Below are 15,923 nucleotides of genomic sequence, written 5' to 3' on the forward strand. Positions count from 1 at the left end.
GATATCTTGATAAACTGATAAGATATTTTAGGTTTACACAACTACATTCTTGTCTGAAAACATTGTAAAAGTTCAGTTGTTTCACAGAATGTGCAATATATCCAATATTATTCACAGCTTTTCTGTCCACCGGCCTTTGCTACTTCCGTTTGAACAAGCTACTTCGACCCGCAATGAATCATGGGATAGGGTGGGACACGGAGGATACACCGGACCCATCCTTCAAATCTGGGGATAAGAAGGACGCATTTATAGGAACCTTGGAGATTGGACAGCAATCGTCGCCTCATCCAGGATGTTACAGGCCTACAAATGTGTCCTTCAAAGGATGCAGTCCTGAATCTGGACACAGCAATAGTGAATGACATCTGTGAATCATTAAATCTGTGTTTGATTAATCTGTGGCTTCAAGGACCTGGATGTGTGACACAAAAAACTGAATGTTAGAACTGAAATTGAATTTCAGACCTGAAAGTGAAAGTAATCAAACTGAATTTTCAATACATGCAAAGCAATTTTCAAAGTAAACAAATTCAGTTTTAAACCATTATATTCAGTTTCAGTTTAGTGAAATTCATTTTCAAACCAATGCTTTTAATTTCAAATTACACAAATACAGATTCAGTCTGAGCAATTCAAATTCAGTTTCTGATGGTACAAGTTTCTTCCCATAGAAGGTGCTCTACTCAGATGAGCACAGAAATACAGGTCCTTCTCAAAATATTAGCATATTGTGATAAAGTTCATTATTTTCCATAATGTCATGATGAAAATTTAACATTCATATATTTTAGATTCATTGCACACTAACTGAAATATTTCAGGTCTTTTATTGTCTTAATACGGATTATTTTGGCATACAGCTCATGAAAACCCAAAATTCCTATCTCACAAAATTAGCATATCATTAAAAGGGTCTCTAAACGAGCTATGAACCTAATCATCTGAATCAACGAGTTAACTCTAAACACCTGCAAAAGATTCCTGAGGCCTTTAAAACTCCCAGCCTGGTTCATCACTCAAAACCCCAATCATGGGTAAGACTGCCGACCTGACTGCTGTCCAGAAGGCCACTATTGACACCCTCAAGCAAGAGGGTAAGACACAGAAAGAAATCTCTGAATGAATACGCTGTTCCCAGAGTGCTGTATCAAGGCACCTCAGTGGGAAGTCTGTGGGAAGGAAAAAGTGTGGCAGAAAACGCTGCACAACGAGAAGAGGTGACCGGACCCTGAGGAAGATTGTGGAGAAGGGCCGATTCCAGACCTTGGGGGACCTGCGGAAACAGTGGACTGAGTCTGGAGTAGAAACATCCAGAGCCACCGTGCACAGGCGTGTGCAGGAAATGGGCTACAGGTGCAGCATTCCCCAGGTCAAGCCACTTTTGAACCAGAAACAGCGGCAGAAGCGCCTGACCTGGGCTACAGAGAAGCAGCACTGGACTGTTGCTCAGTGGTCCAAAGTACTTTTTTCGGATGAAAGCAAATTCTGCATGTCATTCAGAAATCAAGGTGCCAGAGTCTGGAGGAAGACTGGGGAGAAGGAAATGCCAAAATGCCAGAAGTCCAGTGTCAAGTACCCACAGTCAGTGATGGTCTGGGGTGCCGTGTCAGCTGCTGGTGTTGGTCCAATGTGTTTTATCAAGGGCAGGGTCAATGCAGCTAGCTATCAGGAGATTTTGGAGCACTTCATGCTTCCATCTGCTGAAAAGCTTTATGGAGATGAAGATTTCATTTTTCAGCACGACCTGGCACCTGCTCACAGTGCCAAAACCACTGGTAAATGGTTTACTGACCATGGTATCACTGTGCTCAATTGGCCTGCCAACTCTCCTGACCTGAACCCCATAGAGAATCTGTGGGATATTGTGAAGAGAACGTTGAGAGACTCAAGACCCAACACTCTGGATGAGCTAAAGGCCGCTATCGAAGCATCCTGGGCCTCCATAAGACCTCAGCAGTGCCACAGGCTGATTGCCTCCATGCCACGCCGCATTGAAGCAGTCATTTTTGCAAAAGGATTCCTGACCAAGTATTGAGTCCATAACTGTACATGATTATTTGAAGGTTGACGTTTTTTGTTTTAAAAACACTTTTCTTTTATTGGTCGGATGAAATATGCTAATTTTGTGAGATAGGAATTTTGGGTTTTCATGAGCTGTATGCCAAAATCATCCGTATTAAGACAATAAAAGACCTGAAATATTTCAGTTAGTGTGCAATGCATCTAAAATATATGAATGTTAAATTTTCATCATGACATTATGGAAAATAATGAACTTTATCACAATATGCTAATATTTTGAGAAGGACCTGTACACTTTTTGATCTACATGCAAAATGCAATTAATTATCCTCTGCAAGGACAGTGAAGCTGGTTAGACTTGATGGGAAGATAGAGAGGAAATACAGGGCAATATTGGAGGAAAACTCGTCAAAGGCTCTAAAAGACTGGAAACTGTAGCAGAGGTTCACCCTCCAACAGGAGAACGACTCCAAACTTACAGCAAGAGCTACAATTGAATAGTTTAGATCAAAGTGTTTTAGCCACATGGCCCAGTCAAATGCCAGAGCTAAATCTAACTGAGAATCTGTGAAAAGACTTAAAAACTGATGTTCACAGATACTGTGTAAATGTTCTAAGCTGGTAGAGACGTTCTCCAAAAGACTTGGAGGTATAAGGGCAGTGAGAGCTGGTTCTATAATGTACCGACATAATGGGCTAAGTACAAATGCACATCATACTTCAGATTTTTGTTAGCAAAAAATGTTGTTAAAACCCCATGAGAAGCTACTAATTACAAATTGGCACTGACTGTATGGTTATACCTATTAAAACTGCACTGAAACAGACATTTAGATCTATTATGACATCGAAATTATTTTATTTAATTTTAATCTCTTTTTTTCTTCATTTTCTTCAGCCTGATACCAGATGGTCACTATTTAATAAACTCAATGAACAAACAGAAAACCCAAACGGTAATTCCCAAACAGAGGGCATTCCTGGGATGCAGAGAACTACTAGGAGGTTTCCACAGAAAGAGACTGTAAAAATAAATGATGCAATGAATGAACTGGAAAACCCTTACGCCAATCAAAGATTATACGTGGACAGCTGGTTGCATGAGCGTAAAACATTTCTAATAAAAAGGTTTAATGGAAAGAACTCAAATGCTTTGCTGCCTGATACATTAGAACCCCCCCGAGGAGTCCCCCCAGAGTAAAGGATTTGCGATTCTAATGGAGACAGTCTGAGTTAAGTGTTACTGGTCTCTGCAGAGACGACCAGAAAGGTGTTGTGTGCTGAATCTCCTCTTACCCCTGTGGTGACGGGACTGCAGTCATACCCACTACTATTGCTACTGTTCCCAGCTCGAAAGTCCACAGTCAGCTTATCTGAGGCCTACAATATGAAATTCAAAAATTATTTCATGAAACACATCGTTTCCCATTAAAACTGTTTTTGCTCTGCATCAACACATTTGCTTCCTTACAGATGTGGAGTTTTTTGATTCTTGCTTTTCGAGGATGTCGTGGGCCGCGCTCAGCATGACCACATAAGCAAAGTTGTTGCATAATCCAAGGAGCCTGATGAGAGGAGGGGGGGGGCACAGAACACAAAAGAGCAGTTTTCATACTTTTCAACAGATCCACTGACTATAAAGTACAAAAACAAAGAATACAAGGTTTGATTACCTGGCTTTTATGCAAGTATGTTGTGCTTTTGTCAAGTTTCACCTGGAACCAACCCTCTTTGCATATTTCACTGTTTTCAAAGCAACTTTATTTTAAATATATATGCTATTCATTAACATAAGCAATGCTAACATTATTTTAGTTTAAATAATTATGCACATAGAACATAATGCCAACAGACCACATTGGAATTAAATTATTCATATTAATCATCAAAACAAAATTTGTTTTTCACTCTGTACACCTCAGACTTCCAGTACAAGACAGACTCCTGTCATCTGCAGAAATACTCGGATGATTCTGCAGTCGTGGGGTGGATCAGAGATGGACAAGAAGCTGAGTACAGGAAGGTGGTGGACCGCTTTGTGGCATGGTGTGGAAACAATCATCTCATTTTGAACGTGACTAAAACAAAGGAGATGATTGTAGATTTTAAGAGAAACAGGAATAAGTCAAAAACTATTTCTATCATGGGAGAAGAAGTGGAGGTGGTGGAGGAGTATAAATACCTTGGTGTTCACCTGGACAACAGACTAGAGTGGAGATGCAACTGTGAAGCCATCTACAAGAAGGGACAGAGCAGACTGTACTTCTTGAGGAAGCTTAGGTCCTTTGGTGTTTGCAGCAAGATGCTGCATATCTTCTATAAGTCTGTTGTGGAGAGTGTGATCTCTTCTACCATCATCTGCTGGGGAAGCAGCATCAGAGCCAGGGACTTAAAAAAGCTCAACAAGCTAATAAAGAAGGCTGGCTCTGTTCTGGGGACTCCTCTGGAACCTCTGGAGATCATTGTGGAAAGACGGATTCTTCATAAAATGAAGAACATTATGGAGAACCCTGAGCATCCTCTTGTCCTACAACAACAGAGTGTCTTCAGTCGGAGGATTCTTCAGATCTGCTGTAAGACGGAGCGCTACAGGAGATCCTTCCTGCCCACAGCCATCAGCATCTACAACGTCTCTTTGAGGAAACTTTCATAATATGAGCTACAACAACATTTAATTTCCCTTTGGGATTAATAAAGTATTTTTGAATCGAATTGAATTTGAATAATACTGTTTAAAGATTACAATATATTGGAAAACACCTCTAGACTTTTCAGAAATGCCAATTATGAATTTTGAGGTTATTGTATTGGACAGGATGGACCTTTTGTAGTCCTTACTGGCTGCATATAGTCTAAAAACTGGACTGAAGAGTTTTTTATTCCCCTACAAATTATCTGAGCTCATCCATGAACTTGCAGGAATCTTACATTCTTCAAAATGATTTGGGAAACCAGGTTTAAACTTCCTCCAACACTCTCTCCATGATGCTCCTGCTCATTCCTTGAACCAGTCTCAGACCAGGGGTTGGTTTTAGCAGTAGTGTAGAAATGCAAGGGTGTGTAAGCATGTGAATATCTCACAGAGCTCTGTTCAATCCATCCACTGAACATGGAGAGAGGCTAGACCAACTGCTGACCTACCAAGACATGGATGTCCACCTAAACTGACAGGCTGGGAAAGGAAAACATTATTCATAGAAGTAGTCAAAGCACCCATGGTAACTCTGGAGGAGCTGCTGAGTGCACAGGTTGACTGGGTTTAGCTGTTCTCAGAAGAACCATTAGTTGTGCACTCCACAAACCTAGCCTTTACGGAGTGCCAGAAACAAAGCCATCAGAAGTCCGGTTTACCTCATATGAAAGAAGGATTATTAACAAACCATTTTAACCTTTTAAATATGTAACTTAAGTGAAAGATGCTTATACAAAGTGTTGAATCAGCGGGGCTGACGGCAAACCAGACTTAAAAGATTATTGTTTGTAAAAAATTGAAACCCTTGTATTACTTTCCCTCCACAGATATGCACTAGATTGTGTTGGTCTATCATACAGTACCTTTAAAATATGCTGTAGTTTTTGGTTGTAATGCAATAAAATATGAAAAAGTTCGTGTAGTATGGCTACTTTTGCAAGGCGCTGTACATATAAATACGAAATACAAGAAATTATTGAAACAATTTAGTTTCTGTTCTTTAACAATAAAGGGGAAGTAAAGCTGTTTAAAATCACTAGACAGTAATGAGGAAGATGTGACCAGCTGGGTTTCATTGGATGAATTTAGTTTCACTGTCAGCCTTTCTGTTATGTTTTCATTTCCTATTTGGTCTGATTAAAAACATCAGTCATTATGACTAATATTGAAAAAAACAACTTTTTGTTTGTTGAGGCAGTAGCTTATGTCTTTAGAAACATGCACTATATGGCCAAAAATACTGGGTCCACAGCACCACATCAATGAGTTCTGGTGTTCCGATCACTTCCACGGCTGCAGGTGTATAAAATCTGGTTTGGAGAAACCTGACTGGCCTGTAGAGTCCTGACCTCAACTTTCTTCAACACCTTTGAGATCATTTAAAGCAGAGGCTGCAGTTCTGGTTTTCTCATCTAACTATGAACACTCTTCTAAACCTTGGAAGATGTTTACAGAATAGTTCAAGTTGATGTTGCTGACAACAGTGGGTCCATCAACAAATTGGACCTCAAAAATTAAGAATAGGATGTCATCAAGGTTCATGTACATGTAAAATTAGACAGAAAAATACTTATAGCAAGCTAGAGTATTTTAGGATCATATGAATACGAAGTGAACACTCACCAGAAGCCAATCCAGTTTCTCCATTTAACGCAGCGGCCTGGACATAACAGACAAAACGGAGCGTTAGTGGTTCGAGTAAAATCAGGTTTAATCACGAGGTTCAGTGAACCTGACAGATGACTGACCCACCCTGACCACCCGGCTGCTCGGCGGGATCTGCATTAACGCTGGCTGTACGCTCCATGGTTCCAACCCTGGAAAAATCAACGGGACTAAGCTACCAAAATGTCTGAGACAACGTTCACCAACATGGTGAGTTTTATCAAAACAACTAACTGACTTTAGCTCATTGTTTGGCTAAAATATGACGTCACAAGCTGTGTTCCATTTGAAAATGTTGCCATCAGAAACACAGCCAGCGCCGACCGTTCCTAGGTCCGCTGTAGTACGATACTGGTCAGAGGTTCACATCCACTCAAAATCGGTCATGACTGTCAGATGGATTTGGGGCTTTTAATGGTGTATTTGAACCGGTCTGTTCCTAGATGGAATAAAATACAGCAAATAATGTTAAAGAGTTTTGAAGGAAGAAGTGAGTTCACACATTTAAATTTAATCCACAAACCTAATTAACAAGGACGAGTTCAGCAGGTTACAGGGAAACCATCAACAAGCTTCTCGTATAACTCTGTCTGAATATTGACCAGTCTTATTATAAGAAACTATAGTGTTCATTTAAATTAGTCGCTTTTTTTGGCACCGACCCAGCTTTGAGCAATCTGTAAAATTTCGAAAGGGTTCTGGTAGGCGTTAATGCAGAAATTTATGTTAGTCTGCTTTGTCAATTCCAAAAGTTGTTTAGATGTTTGTTTGGGGTCATAAACTGTAAAAAGCAGAAACAGGGTCACTGTCCTCAGTGAAGAGAGTTTGGTCAAGAGTCTATTTGGTCACATCAACAAGAAGATTGTTTGGATGAGTAAAGGTGAGGTTTTCAAGACTAGAACATGGCACCAACTGTAAAGTATGTTGGTTATAGACTCGTGCTGAAGGTCTGTTCGGAAGACAGTGTTACTGCTATATCACACAAGACTGTTGGAAAAAAGGACAGACGAATATTAACCAAACACACATCTGAACTCATTTTGGAATGAATAAAGCAGGCTGACATTAGGCTTCTGGGATGACCTTGACCTTAACTCCATGAAAAACCCATAAACTATGCTAAAATAATATACAGTCAGAAACCAACCAAATTAAATGACCTTTACCATTTCTGATGACAGGAGTGGTCAAATATCCAGCTGCAATCATGCCAAGACCATGCTGATGGCCACGGAAAGTGTTGAGTTTCTAAGGAACTTTAAAGCTAGACTGTCTCTTTATTAGGTAGAGCTTTCTAGTACCAGGGTGGTGTTGTTTTAGCCTTCAGAATTATTTTCTTACCTCAGCTTTTTCATCTTTCCCCTTGGTCCTGGATTTTGGTGCTAATCACCAAAATCTAAACCCAGGACCAGGAGTTGTTGGGTTTAGTTGGTGTGTGCGCCAGTATCCTGAAGGTCTAAGAAGACCTGCTATGCATTATTCTGCAGCACCTCTTCAACCATAGCCTGACCCAAGGGAAGCTTCCAGTGCTGTCAGATTCAGGATGGCTAATCTTCTGCAGTAGGTTGGCTAGGATGTTGAGGAGTCCTTACACAGAACAGGGTTGCATCATGTTACTGTTTTGCTCATCAGGCAACTGTCGGTTGGGATTTGGTTTATCAGGCAAAAACAATCCGAAAAAGTAGAAAATGTCATAAAGTTATATTCCAAAACACTGAAAGGAAAAATATGGAATATAAAGATATGAACAAAATTGTGGGAAAAGCAGGCAGAAGCAGGATAAATATCTAAGGAGCTGGGAGCTCCTTGATGAGCAACAAAACTCAGAGAAAACAGCCAGAATCGTTTATAGAAGGCAGGATGGATTCGTGCTCTTATGCTTTTTATGTGAGATTCTGACGCTACCATCTAAAGGTTGCAGCTGAAACTGAGACACACCCAAACATTTTCCCACTCTGTTATTTCCCAGTTTTTGTGAGTCTGTGTGGATTCTAACCTAAATTGCCTGACCTTAACTGTTGGAGTATTCTGCTACTGTAGCCCATCTGCTTGAAGGTTCCACGTGTTGTACGTTCAGTTATGGTATTCCATACAACTATAACCACCAAGAGATTATCTTGAAGTCTGCCTATTCTCTTATCTCTGACATCAATGTGGTATTTAAAAAAATGTACCGGTAAATAAAATTTTATAATTTTCTCAAGTCCTTCAAACTAATCTAAAACAAAGTGACAGGATGTTTTAAGTCTCCTTTTAAAGTACTTGGGGAAATTCTTCTCACCTACACACACTATAAGGGGCTGGATGATGGAATTGATAGGAGTTTCTCATCATCGGCTGAGTGTATAAAACTCCAAGAGTTTCTGGCAGCCACTGCTCCTCAGAACTCTATCTCAGCCATGGCTGTGGGTAAACTGATCGGTGTGCTGGTTCTGCTCCAATGCTCTGCAGGTGAGAAACAATATCATTTTATGTTGAATAATCTGCACAGAATTTTCATTTATTTCTCAAAATGTTTCTTCATAACCTCAGAAACAGATTAGATATTACAATTATTCTTTCTCTACCTTTATTAAGATATTGTTGGTTAAATGTTTGCTTCATTGATATGGGATCTACAACATTTACAGCAAGATGTTAAGTTTTTCATTCTGAGGTGACATTCATGAAATTGTTTTTTTAGGTATAATGGGAGCTGGACTGAGGAGCTCCATCATTGGTGGGGAGAATGCCCCAAAGGGAAAGTGGCCATGGTTGGTCTACCTTAACATCAAGACAGACAATGGGTTAAGAAAGTGGCACTGCAGTGGCACAATTATCAATAACAACTGGGTGCTGACTGCTGGGCGCTGCTGGGATGAGTAAGTTTGGGTTTAATTTTCTAATAGTCTTTCACAATTATGTTACTTCTGATGTATATGTCTAAAATATTTATCAAAGAATATTTAAAATTTAAAGATTTAAGTATACCATATTTAAACCGTTATGTATTTCATATGAAGAACAAATACTGGTCCTTCTCAAAATATTAGCATATTGTGATAAAGTTCATTATTTTCCATAATGTCATAATGAAAATTTAACATTCATATATTTTAGATTCATTGCACACTAACTGAAATATTTCAGGTCTTTTATTGTCTTAATATGGATGATTTTGGCATACAGCTCATGAAAACCCAAAATTCCTATCTCACAAAATTAGCATATCATTAAAAGGGTCTCTAAACGAGCTATGAACCTAATCATCTGAATCAACGAGTTAACTCTAAACACCTGCAAAAGATTCCTAGAGCCTTTAAAACTCCCAGCCTGGTTCATCACTCAAAACCCCAATCATGGGTAAGACTGCCGACCTGACTGCTGTCCAGAAGGCCACTATTGACACCCTCAAGCAAGAGGGTAAGACACAGAAAGAAATTTCTGAACGAATAGGCTGTTCCCAGAGTGCTGTATCAAGGCACCTCAGTGGGAAGTCTGTGGGAAGGAAAAAGTGTGGCAGAAAACGCTGTACAACGAGAAGAGGTGACCGGACCCTGAGGAAGATTGTGGAGAAGGGCCGATTCCAGACCTTGGGGGACCTGCGGAAGCAGTGGACTGAGTGTGGAGTAGAAACATCCAGAGCCACCGTGCACAGGTGTGTGCAGGAAATGGGCTACAGGTGCCGCATTCCCCAGACCTCGGCTACAGAGAAGCAGCACTGGACTGTTGCTCAGTGGTCCAAAGTACTTTTTTCGGATGAAAGCAAATTCTGCATGTCATTCAGAAATCAAGGTGCCAGAGTCTGGAGGAAGACTGGGGAGAAGGAAATGCCAAAATGCCAGAGGTCCAGTGTCAAGTACCCACAGTCAGTGATGGTCTGGGGTGCCGTGTCAGCTGCTGGTGTTGGTCCACTGTGTTTTATCAAGGGCAGGGTCAATGCAGCTAGCTATCAGGAGATTTTGGAGCACTTCATGCTTCCATCTGCTGAAAAGCTTTATGGAGATGAAGATTTCATTTTTCAGCACGACCTGGCACCTGCTCACAGTGCCAAAACCACTGGTAAATGGTTTACTGACCATGGTATCACTGTGCTCAATTGGCCTACCAACTCTCCTGACCTGAACCCCATAGAGAATCTGTGGGATATTGTGAAGAGAACGTTGAGAGACTCAAGACCCAACACTCTGGATGAGCTAAAGGCCGCTATCGAAGCATCCTGGGCCTCCATAAGACCTCAGCAGTGCCACAGGCTGATTGCCTCCATGCCACGCCGCATTGAAGCAGTAATTTCTGCCAAAGGATTCCCGACCAAGTATTGAGTGCATAACTGTACATGATTATTTGAAGGTTGACGTTTTTTGTATTAAAAACACTTTTCTTTTATTGGTCGGATGAAATATGCTAATTTTGTGAGATAGGAATTTTGGGTTTTCATGAGCTGTATGCCAAAATCATCCGTATTAAGACAATAAAAGACCTGAAATATTTCAGTTAGTGTGCAATGAATCTAAAATATATGAATGTTAAATTTTCATCATGACATTATGGAAAATAATGAACTTTATCACAATATGCTAATTTTTTGAGAAGGACCTGTAGATGTTCAGCTTGTATAATTTTTACATTATTTATTATGGAGATACCTCAAATGTAGTGATATGTAATGACATAATGAATTACCATAAGTGATACTTTATCACCCTGTAAGTTGTTGTAGTAGCAGTTTTTTTTTACCATGTCCGGTCCTGGCAGCTTAGATGGACAGCAGGGTCTGGTTGCCTCCCTTTATCCAGGCAGATATATGCTAGAAAAGAAGGATTCAATGGATTCCCTTCAGCTGAACCAACTTTCAGAGTACACCAGGGTATACTGTTTGAGAGCTGGGTTTACAGGGAATAAAAAAAGTACACATTTTGTCACTTTTTCTGCTTGTTGCAGTGAATTGTGGTCCAGATGGGATCGAACAGGAGTGTGGGTTGGAACATATGAGCTGGAAATGCCATCTGAACGTTACATGCATGTAAAAAACGTTATCCGTCCAAATGACTTCAGTGCTGTAGGCAATGGCTACGTCAATGACATTGCACTGATACAGTTGAGTAAAACTATAAGATTCTCTAAGAATGTTGCTGCAGTGAGATTGCCCAAGGAAGAGGACACCTTTGATTCATCCTCCGAGTGTTGGGTCACAGGCTGGGGTGACGTTGGCAAAGGTGGCTTTATTTTCCACTTGTCTATAAAATCTGCATACACAAAACTAATGTAAAAATTAATTTGCTGATAGAAATATACATTTATTAATGTTTGTAAAAAGAAATATATCTCAATATTAAAAGTTGTTGGAATAATTTCTCATCATTAACATAAAGTCTTCATGACTTTTGTGTGTCCATTCAGACCCACTGTCAGCTCCAGGAATTCTTCAGCAGGTAAAGATTTCAATCTTGCCTCCAGCAGATTGTACAGGGACATATCCGGATATAGTGCAATCCAATAACAACGTTAAGATGGTGTGTGCAGGTGACCCTGCTGGGGGAAAGGACGCCTGCAATGTAAGTTTTAGCATTTATATGAGCTGAAATGTGCAAAAGGATATTCTAGGTCAATATTGTGGAGACATCTCTGTATCAAAGCAGGAGCTTCAATTCATGTTAAATTAGAACACATTATGCATACGCCTTTTTCATTTGGTGACACTCTGTTGGGACACAAAGCTTAAAAAAAAATATCTACACACAGTCAATGGGTGCTGCCAATTAACCTAACATGCAAGTTTTAGGCAGTGGGAAGGAGGCAACAAACCCAGGGAAACCCAATGGAGGCAAAATGCAGACTCCACCAACCTTCCAGCTGTAAAGTCACAATGCTAATTGGAGGAGCCACCAAGCAGCCCTAACGTTATGTCGTGTTAACTTAGATTTTCTAATGCTTTAAAGGGGAAGAAGCAACAATTATTCGAATCTTATTGGTAGCGTTTACATTACATTTTTACAATTTCTGACAAAAAACAAGGTATAGTGAGCTTTTTGGATGGTAGACGGATTAAATCGCTGTCATCCCAAAGATTTCTTTTTTCAGTTTTTTATTCTTCCTGTGCATACATTGGATTCTTCCAGGTACTCTGACTTGTTCCCTACATCCAAAAAGAAAACAACATTCCAGACATATGATAAATTTAAATTGACCTGAGGTGTGACTATGAGTTTGCACGCTTGTTTATTTTTCTGTCAACACACAGTCAACATAAGTTAAAATGCATAGCAATTATGAATTAATAATCTCACAGCATTTTACAAAGTCACTGTCTAAGTAGGCTTAGAATGCTAGGGAATATAAAACATCATTCTATGTTAAATATTCTCCTCCACAGGGCGACTATGGTGACCCACTCATGTGTAATACAGCCAGAGGCTATGTGCAGGTGGGAATCATGAGTTTTGGGAGTCCTGATGGTTGTGGCATCCGAGGCCGTCCTAGCATCTATACTCAAGTTTCCAGTTACATGGGTTACATCAATGCCTACACCCATCTTGGTCCTGAAGAATCAGCTGAAGCCTGATATTCCAAGAAGCCAAAGAAGAATAATTCGAAGCCTTTTTTAATCAGTGGAGTTTCTGCCTCACTCTAAAACCTGCCTTTCTAGCTTATCTCCTCACTCCAATTAACCCTAGCTGCTCATTCACTATGTGTCAAATAATACATCACATTGCATTAAAGCTTTGAAGCATCACTTGCTTTGTCTGTTTGTGTTTATTTCATGAACTTGTTATGGTTTGCGAGATAGAACCCCAGAATGCAGACGAGCAGGCAGCGTGATGGTAGTGAAAAACAATTTAATAAAAAACAAAAACTCACTCTAAGAAGAGGTAGGAACAAAACAACAAACGGGCAGGCAAAAAACAGACTTGGCCAGGCTAGCGAGACAGAAGTGATGTGACTACAGGACAAGAGCAATATCTGAGTAATGTTTCCGCGAAGAACAACTGAACAGGAGAGACTAAATGTACATCCTTCAATCAAACGAGGTGTGACAGGTGGGCGGGACTTCCGGTGGCAGAACTTCCGGTGGCGTAACCGGATATTGTCATTACAATCAGAATCAGCTTTATTGCCAAGTTCATGCATACAAACAAGGAATTTGACTCTGGTACACTTTGCTCTTTTGTTCTGTTTTTGCATTACAGAATATACAAATTTACAATTTACAATGTACAATATACACATATATAATAAAAAGGTGCATTTGCAACATCTGTATGCTGTTGTTCTGTACTCTATTGAATGTTCATCAGAGAAACAGCCTGGGGGAAGTAGCTGTCTTTGTGGCGGCTGGTTTTAGTGAACTGTGCTCTGTAGCGGCGGCCTGAAGGTAAAACTCTAAACAGTTTATGTGCTGGGTGTGTGGGGTCTGCAGAGATTTTGGCAGCTCTTTTCTTGACCCTAGACCTGTATAGGTCCTGGATGGAGGGAAGGTCAGCTCTGATTATTCTCTCTGCAGACCTGATTATTCGTTGCAGTCTGGACCTGTCCTGTTTTGTGGATGATCCAAACCACACTGAGATGGATGAAGACAGGACAGACTGAATGATGGCAGTGTAGAAGATGACCAGCAGCTCCTGTGGAAGGTTGAACTTCTTGAGTTGCCTCAGGAAGTACAGTCTCTGCTGGGCCTTCTTTCGAACAGTGTCTATGTGCGAAGACCATCTCAGGTCCTCAGAGATGGTGGTTCCTAAGAACCTGAAGTGGTCCATGGCCGATACAGTGTTGTTGAGGATGGTGAGGGGGTGTATGGGGGTGGTGTTCTTCGAAAGTCCACCACCATTTCCACAGTCTTGAGTGGGTTCAGTTCAAGGTAGTTCTGACCGCACCAGTGTACCAGCCGATCCACCTGCTGTCTGTATGCAGACTCATCACCGTCCTGGATCAGTCCAATGACAGTGGTGTCGTCTGCAAACTTAAGGAGTTTCACGGCCGAGTCCGATGAGGTGCAGTCATTTGTGTACAGAGAGAAGAGGAATGGGGATAGAACACACCCCTGGGGGGCACCAGTACTTATTGATCTGGATCGGGAGAAGATGCTCCCCAGTGACACCAGCTGCTGTCGGTCTGTCAGGAAGCTGTTGATCCACTGACAGGTGGAGGCTGGGACGTTGAGCTGTGTGAACTTCTGGTGGAGGATGTCTGGTATGATCGTGTTGAAGGCTAAGCTGAAGTCTACAAACAGGATCCTGGCGTATGTCCCAGGGGGTTGAGGTGTCGCAGGATGAAGTGTAGACCTAAGTTAACAGCATCATCTGCTGACCAGTTTGCTCGGTAAGCAAATTGCAGGGGGTCCAGCAGGGGGCCTGTGATGTCTTTCAGGTGCTTCAACACCAGCCGCTCAAAGGATTTCATGACCACAGACGTCAGGGCTACAGACCTGTAGTCATTTAATCCTACAATGGTGGGTTTCTTGGGAACCGGGATGATGGTGGATCGTTTGAGGCAGGAGGGGACCTCACATTTCTCCAGTGACTTGTTGAAGATCCTTGTGAAGATCGGAGTGAGTTGATGTGCGCAGACTTTCAGACATAATGGGGAGACGTTATCAGGTCCTCCAGCTTTCTTTGTTTTCATGCGCTGAAAGAGCCTGTTTACATCTTCCTGGGAGATCTTTAGTGCAGGCAGAGGATCTGATGGTGGGGGGTTGGTTGCTTTATGGGAGGAATTTGTTCCTGAATGGGATGTGGAGGAGATGATTTGAGGTGTGAATGGCTTCTTGTCATGTCTGCAGTAGAAGCCATTCAGACGGTTGGCCAGGAGACGACTCTGTTCAGGATGGGTGGAGGGGCTCTTGTAGGCAGTCAGGTTTCTCAGACCAGTCCATATAGCTGAAGGAAGCAAATCTTTCTAATTGTATGTTTTTAGATGTTTTTACATAAAAAAAACATGTGGTTTATCCACTAAAGGTCACTCAGGTTAATGCAGGCACGTCACACAAAATTCTGATATTCTCAAATTTTATGAGTGCTCAGTATGCTGTGTCCAAATTAGAAATGGATTCTACAGCTAAAAGACTTTGTTTGGAATCATGAGAGACTCCATTTGGTAAAATGGACGATAATTTTAGTTACCTTAAGCTTTTCTTTTTTCATCTTAGAGCAATAGTTATTGAGTATTTAGAGAAAACAGTTTTCTCCTCATCCCACGTGGGAGCCAGAGGTTGTAACCTGTAGGTGTGGTCTATGTAAAACGTCACAAGAAACTGAAAAAATAAAAACCAAAGGTTATTAAGTCCTCAGACATGTCACTTTTTATTGAATTAAGGCAGACATCCGCAGCTGTTTCTTGTGTATTGTCTCAGACAAAGTCTTCACACCGACTGTAGTCAAAGTAATTAAGACGACCGTGCTCCTTCCTGGCACAAAGTGTCGAGCATTGTCTCTGACAATTCACATCCCCTGTTTATTGAATTACGCGTATGCGCTGTTGCTGAGGTGTCTCGGGGGAGGTGTGACCAAGAGGCGGAACCATGCATGCTGATCGGTTGTTGTCATTGGAAACAGAGAAGGTGGCGTAG

General features: G+C 41.1%; 2 protein-coding genes across 6 annotated transcripts in view; one reads left to right on the forward strand and one right to left on the reverse strand.

Moving 5' to 3' along the window:
* Window positions 1-6,609, reverse strand: part of LOC124863320 (battenin-like) — a 29,749-nt gene extending 23,140 nt beyond the window's left edge. For 4 of the 5 annotated variants that reach the window (XR_007037108.1, XM_047357656.1, XM_047357657.1 and 1 more), the window contains exons 1-4: window positions 6,470-6,609; window positions 6,341-6,377; window positions 3,497-3,590; window positions 3,322-3,405 (exon numbers count right to left, since the gene is read on the reverse strand). Coding sequence is in view for 4 of the 5 variants with exons in the window: in XM_047357656.1 (XP_047213612.1) it covers window positions 3,322-3,405; window positions 3,497-3,590; window positions 6,341-6,377; window positions 6,470-6,524 (270 nt within the window). In the remaining variant the exon portion in view is untranslated. Of the gene's footprint in view, window positions 1-3,321; window positions 3,406-3,496; window positions 3,591-3,698; window positions 3,799-6,340; window positions 6,378-6,469 lie in introns of those variants that run through there. The other variant, XM_047357655.1, reaches the window with a different exon arrangement.
* On the forward strand, window positions 6,551-13,094 carry LOC124863322 (tryptase-2-like). The gene is made up of 6 exons (XM_047357658.1): window positions 6,551-6,592; window positions 8,680-8,833; window positions 9,066-9,243; window positions 11,303-11,577; window positions 11,762-11,916; window positions 12,735-13,094. Exons 1-6 carry the CDS (start codon window positions 6,566-6,568, stop codon window positions 12,921-12,923), a joined length of 978 nt encoding a protein of 325 aa, XP_047213614.1. The 5' UTR covers window positions 6,551-6,565; the 3' UTR covers window positions 12,924-13,094.
* Window positions 13,095-15,923: the final 2,829 nt, after the last annotated feature.

The sequence above is a fragment of the Girardinichthys multiradiatus genome, chromosome X, assembly GCF_021462225.1.
Source record: "Girardinichthys multiradiatus isolate DD_20200921_A chromosome X, DD_fGirMul_XY1, whole genome shotgun sequence".
Classification (NCBI taxonomy): Eukaryota; Metazoa; Chordata; class Actinopteri; order Cyprinodontiformes; family Goodeidae; genus Girardinichthys; species Girardinichthys multiradiatus.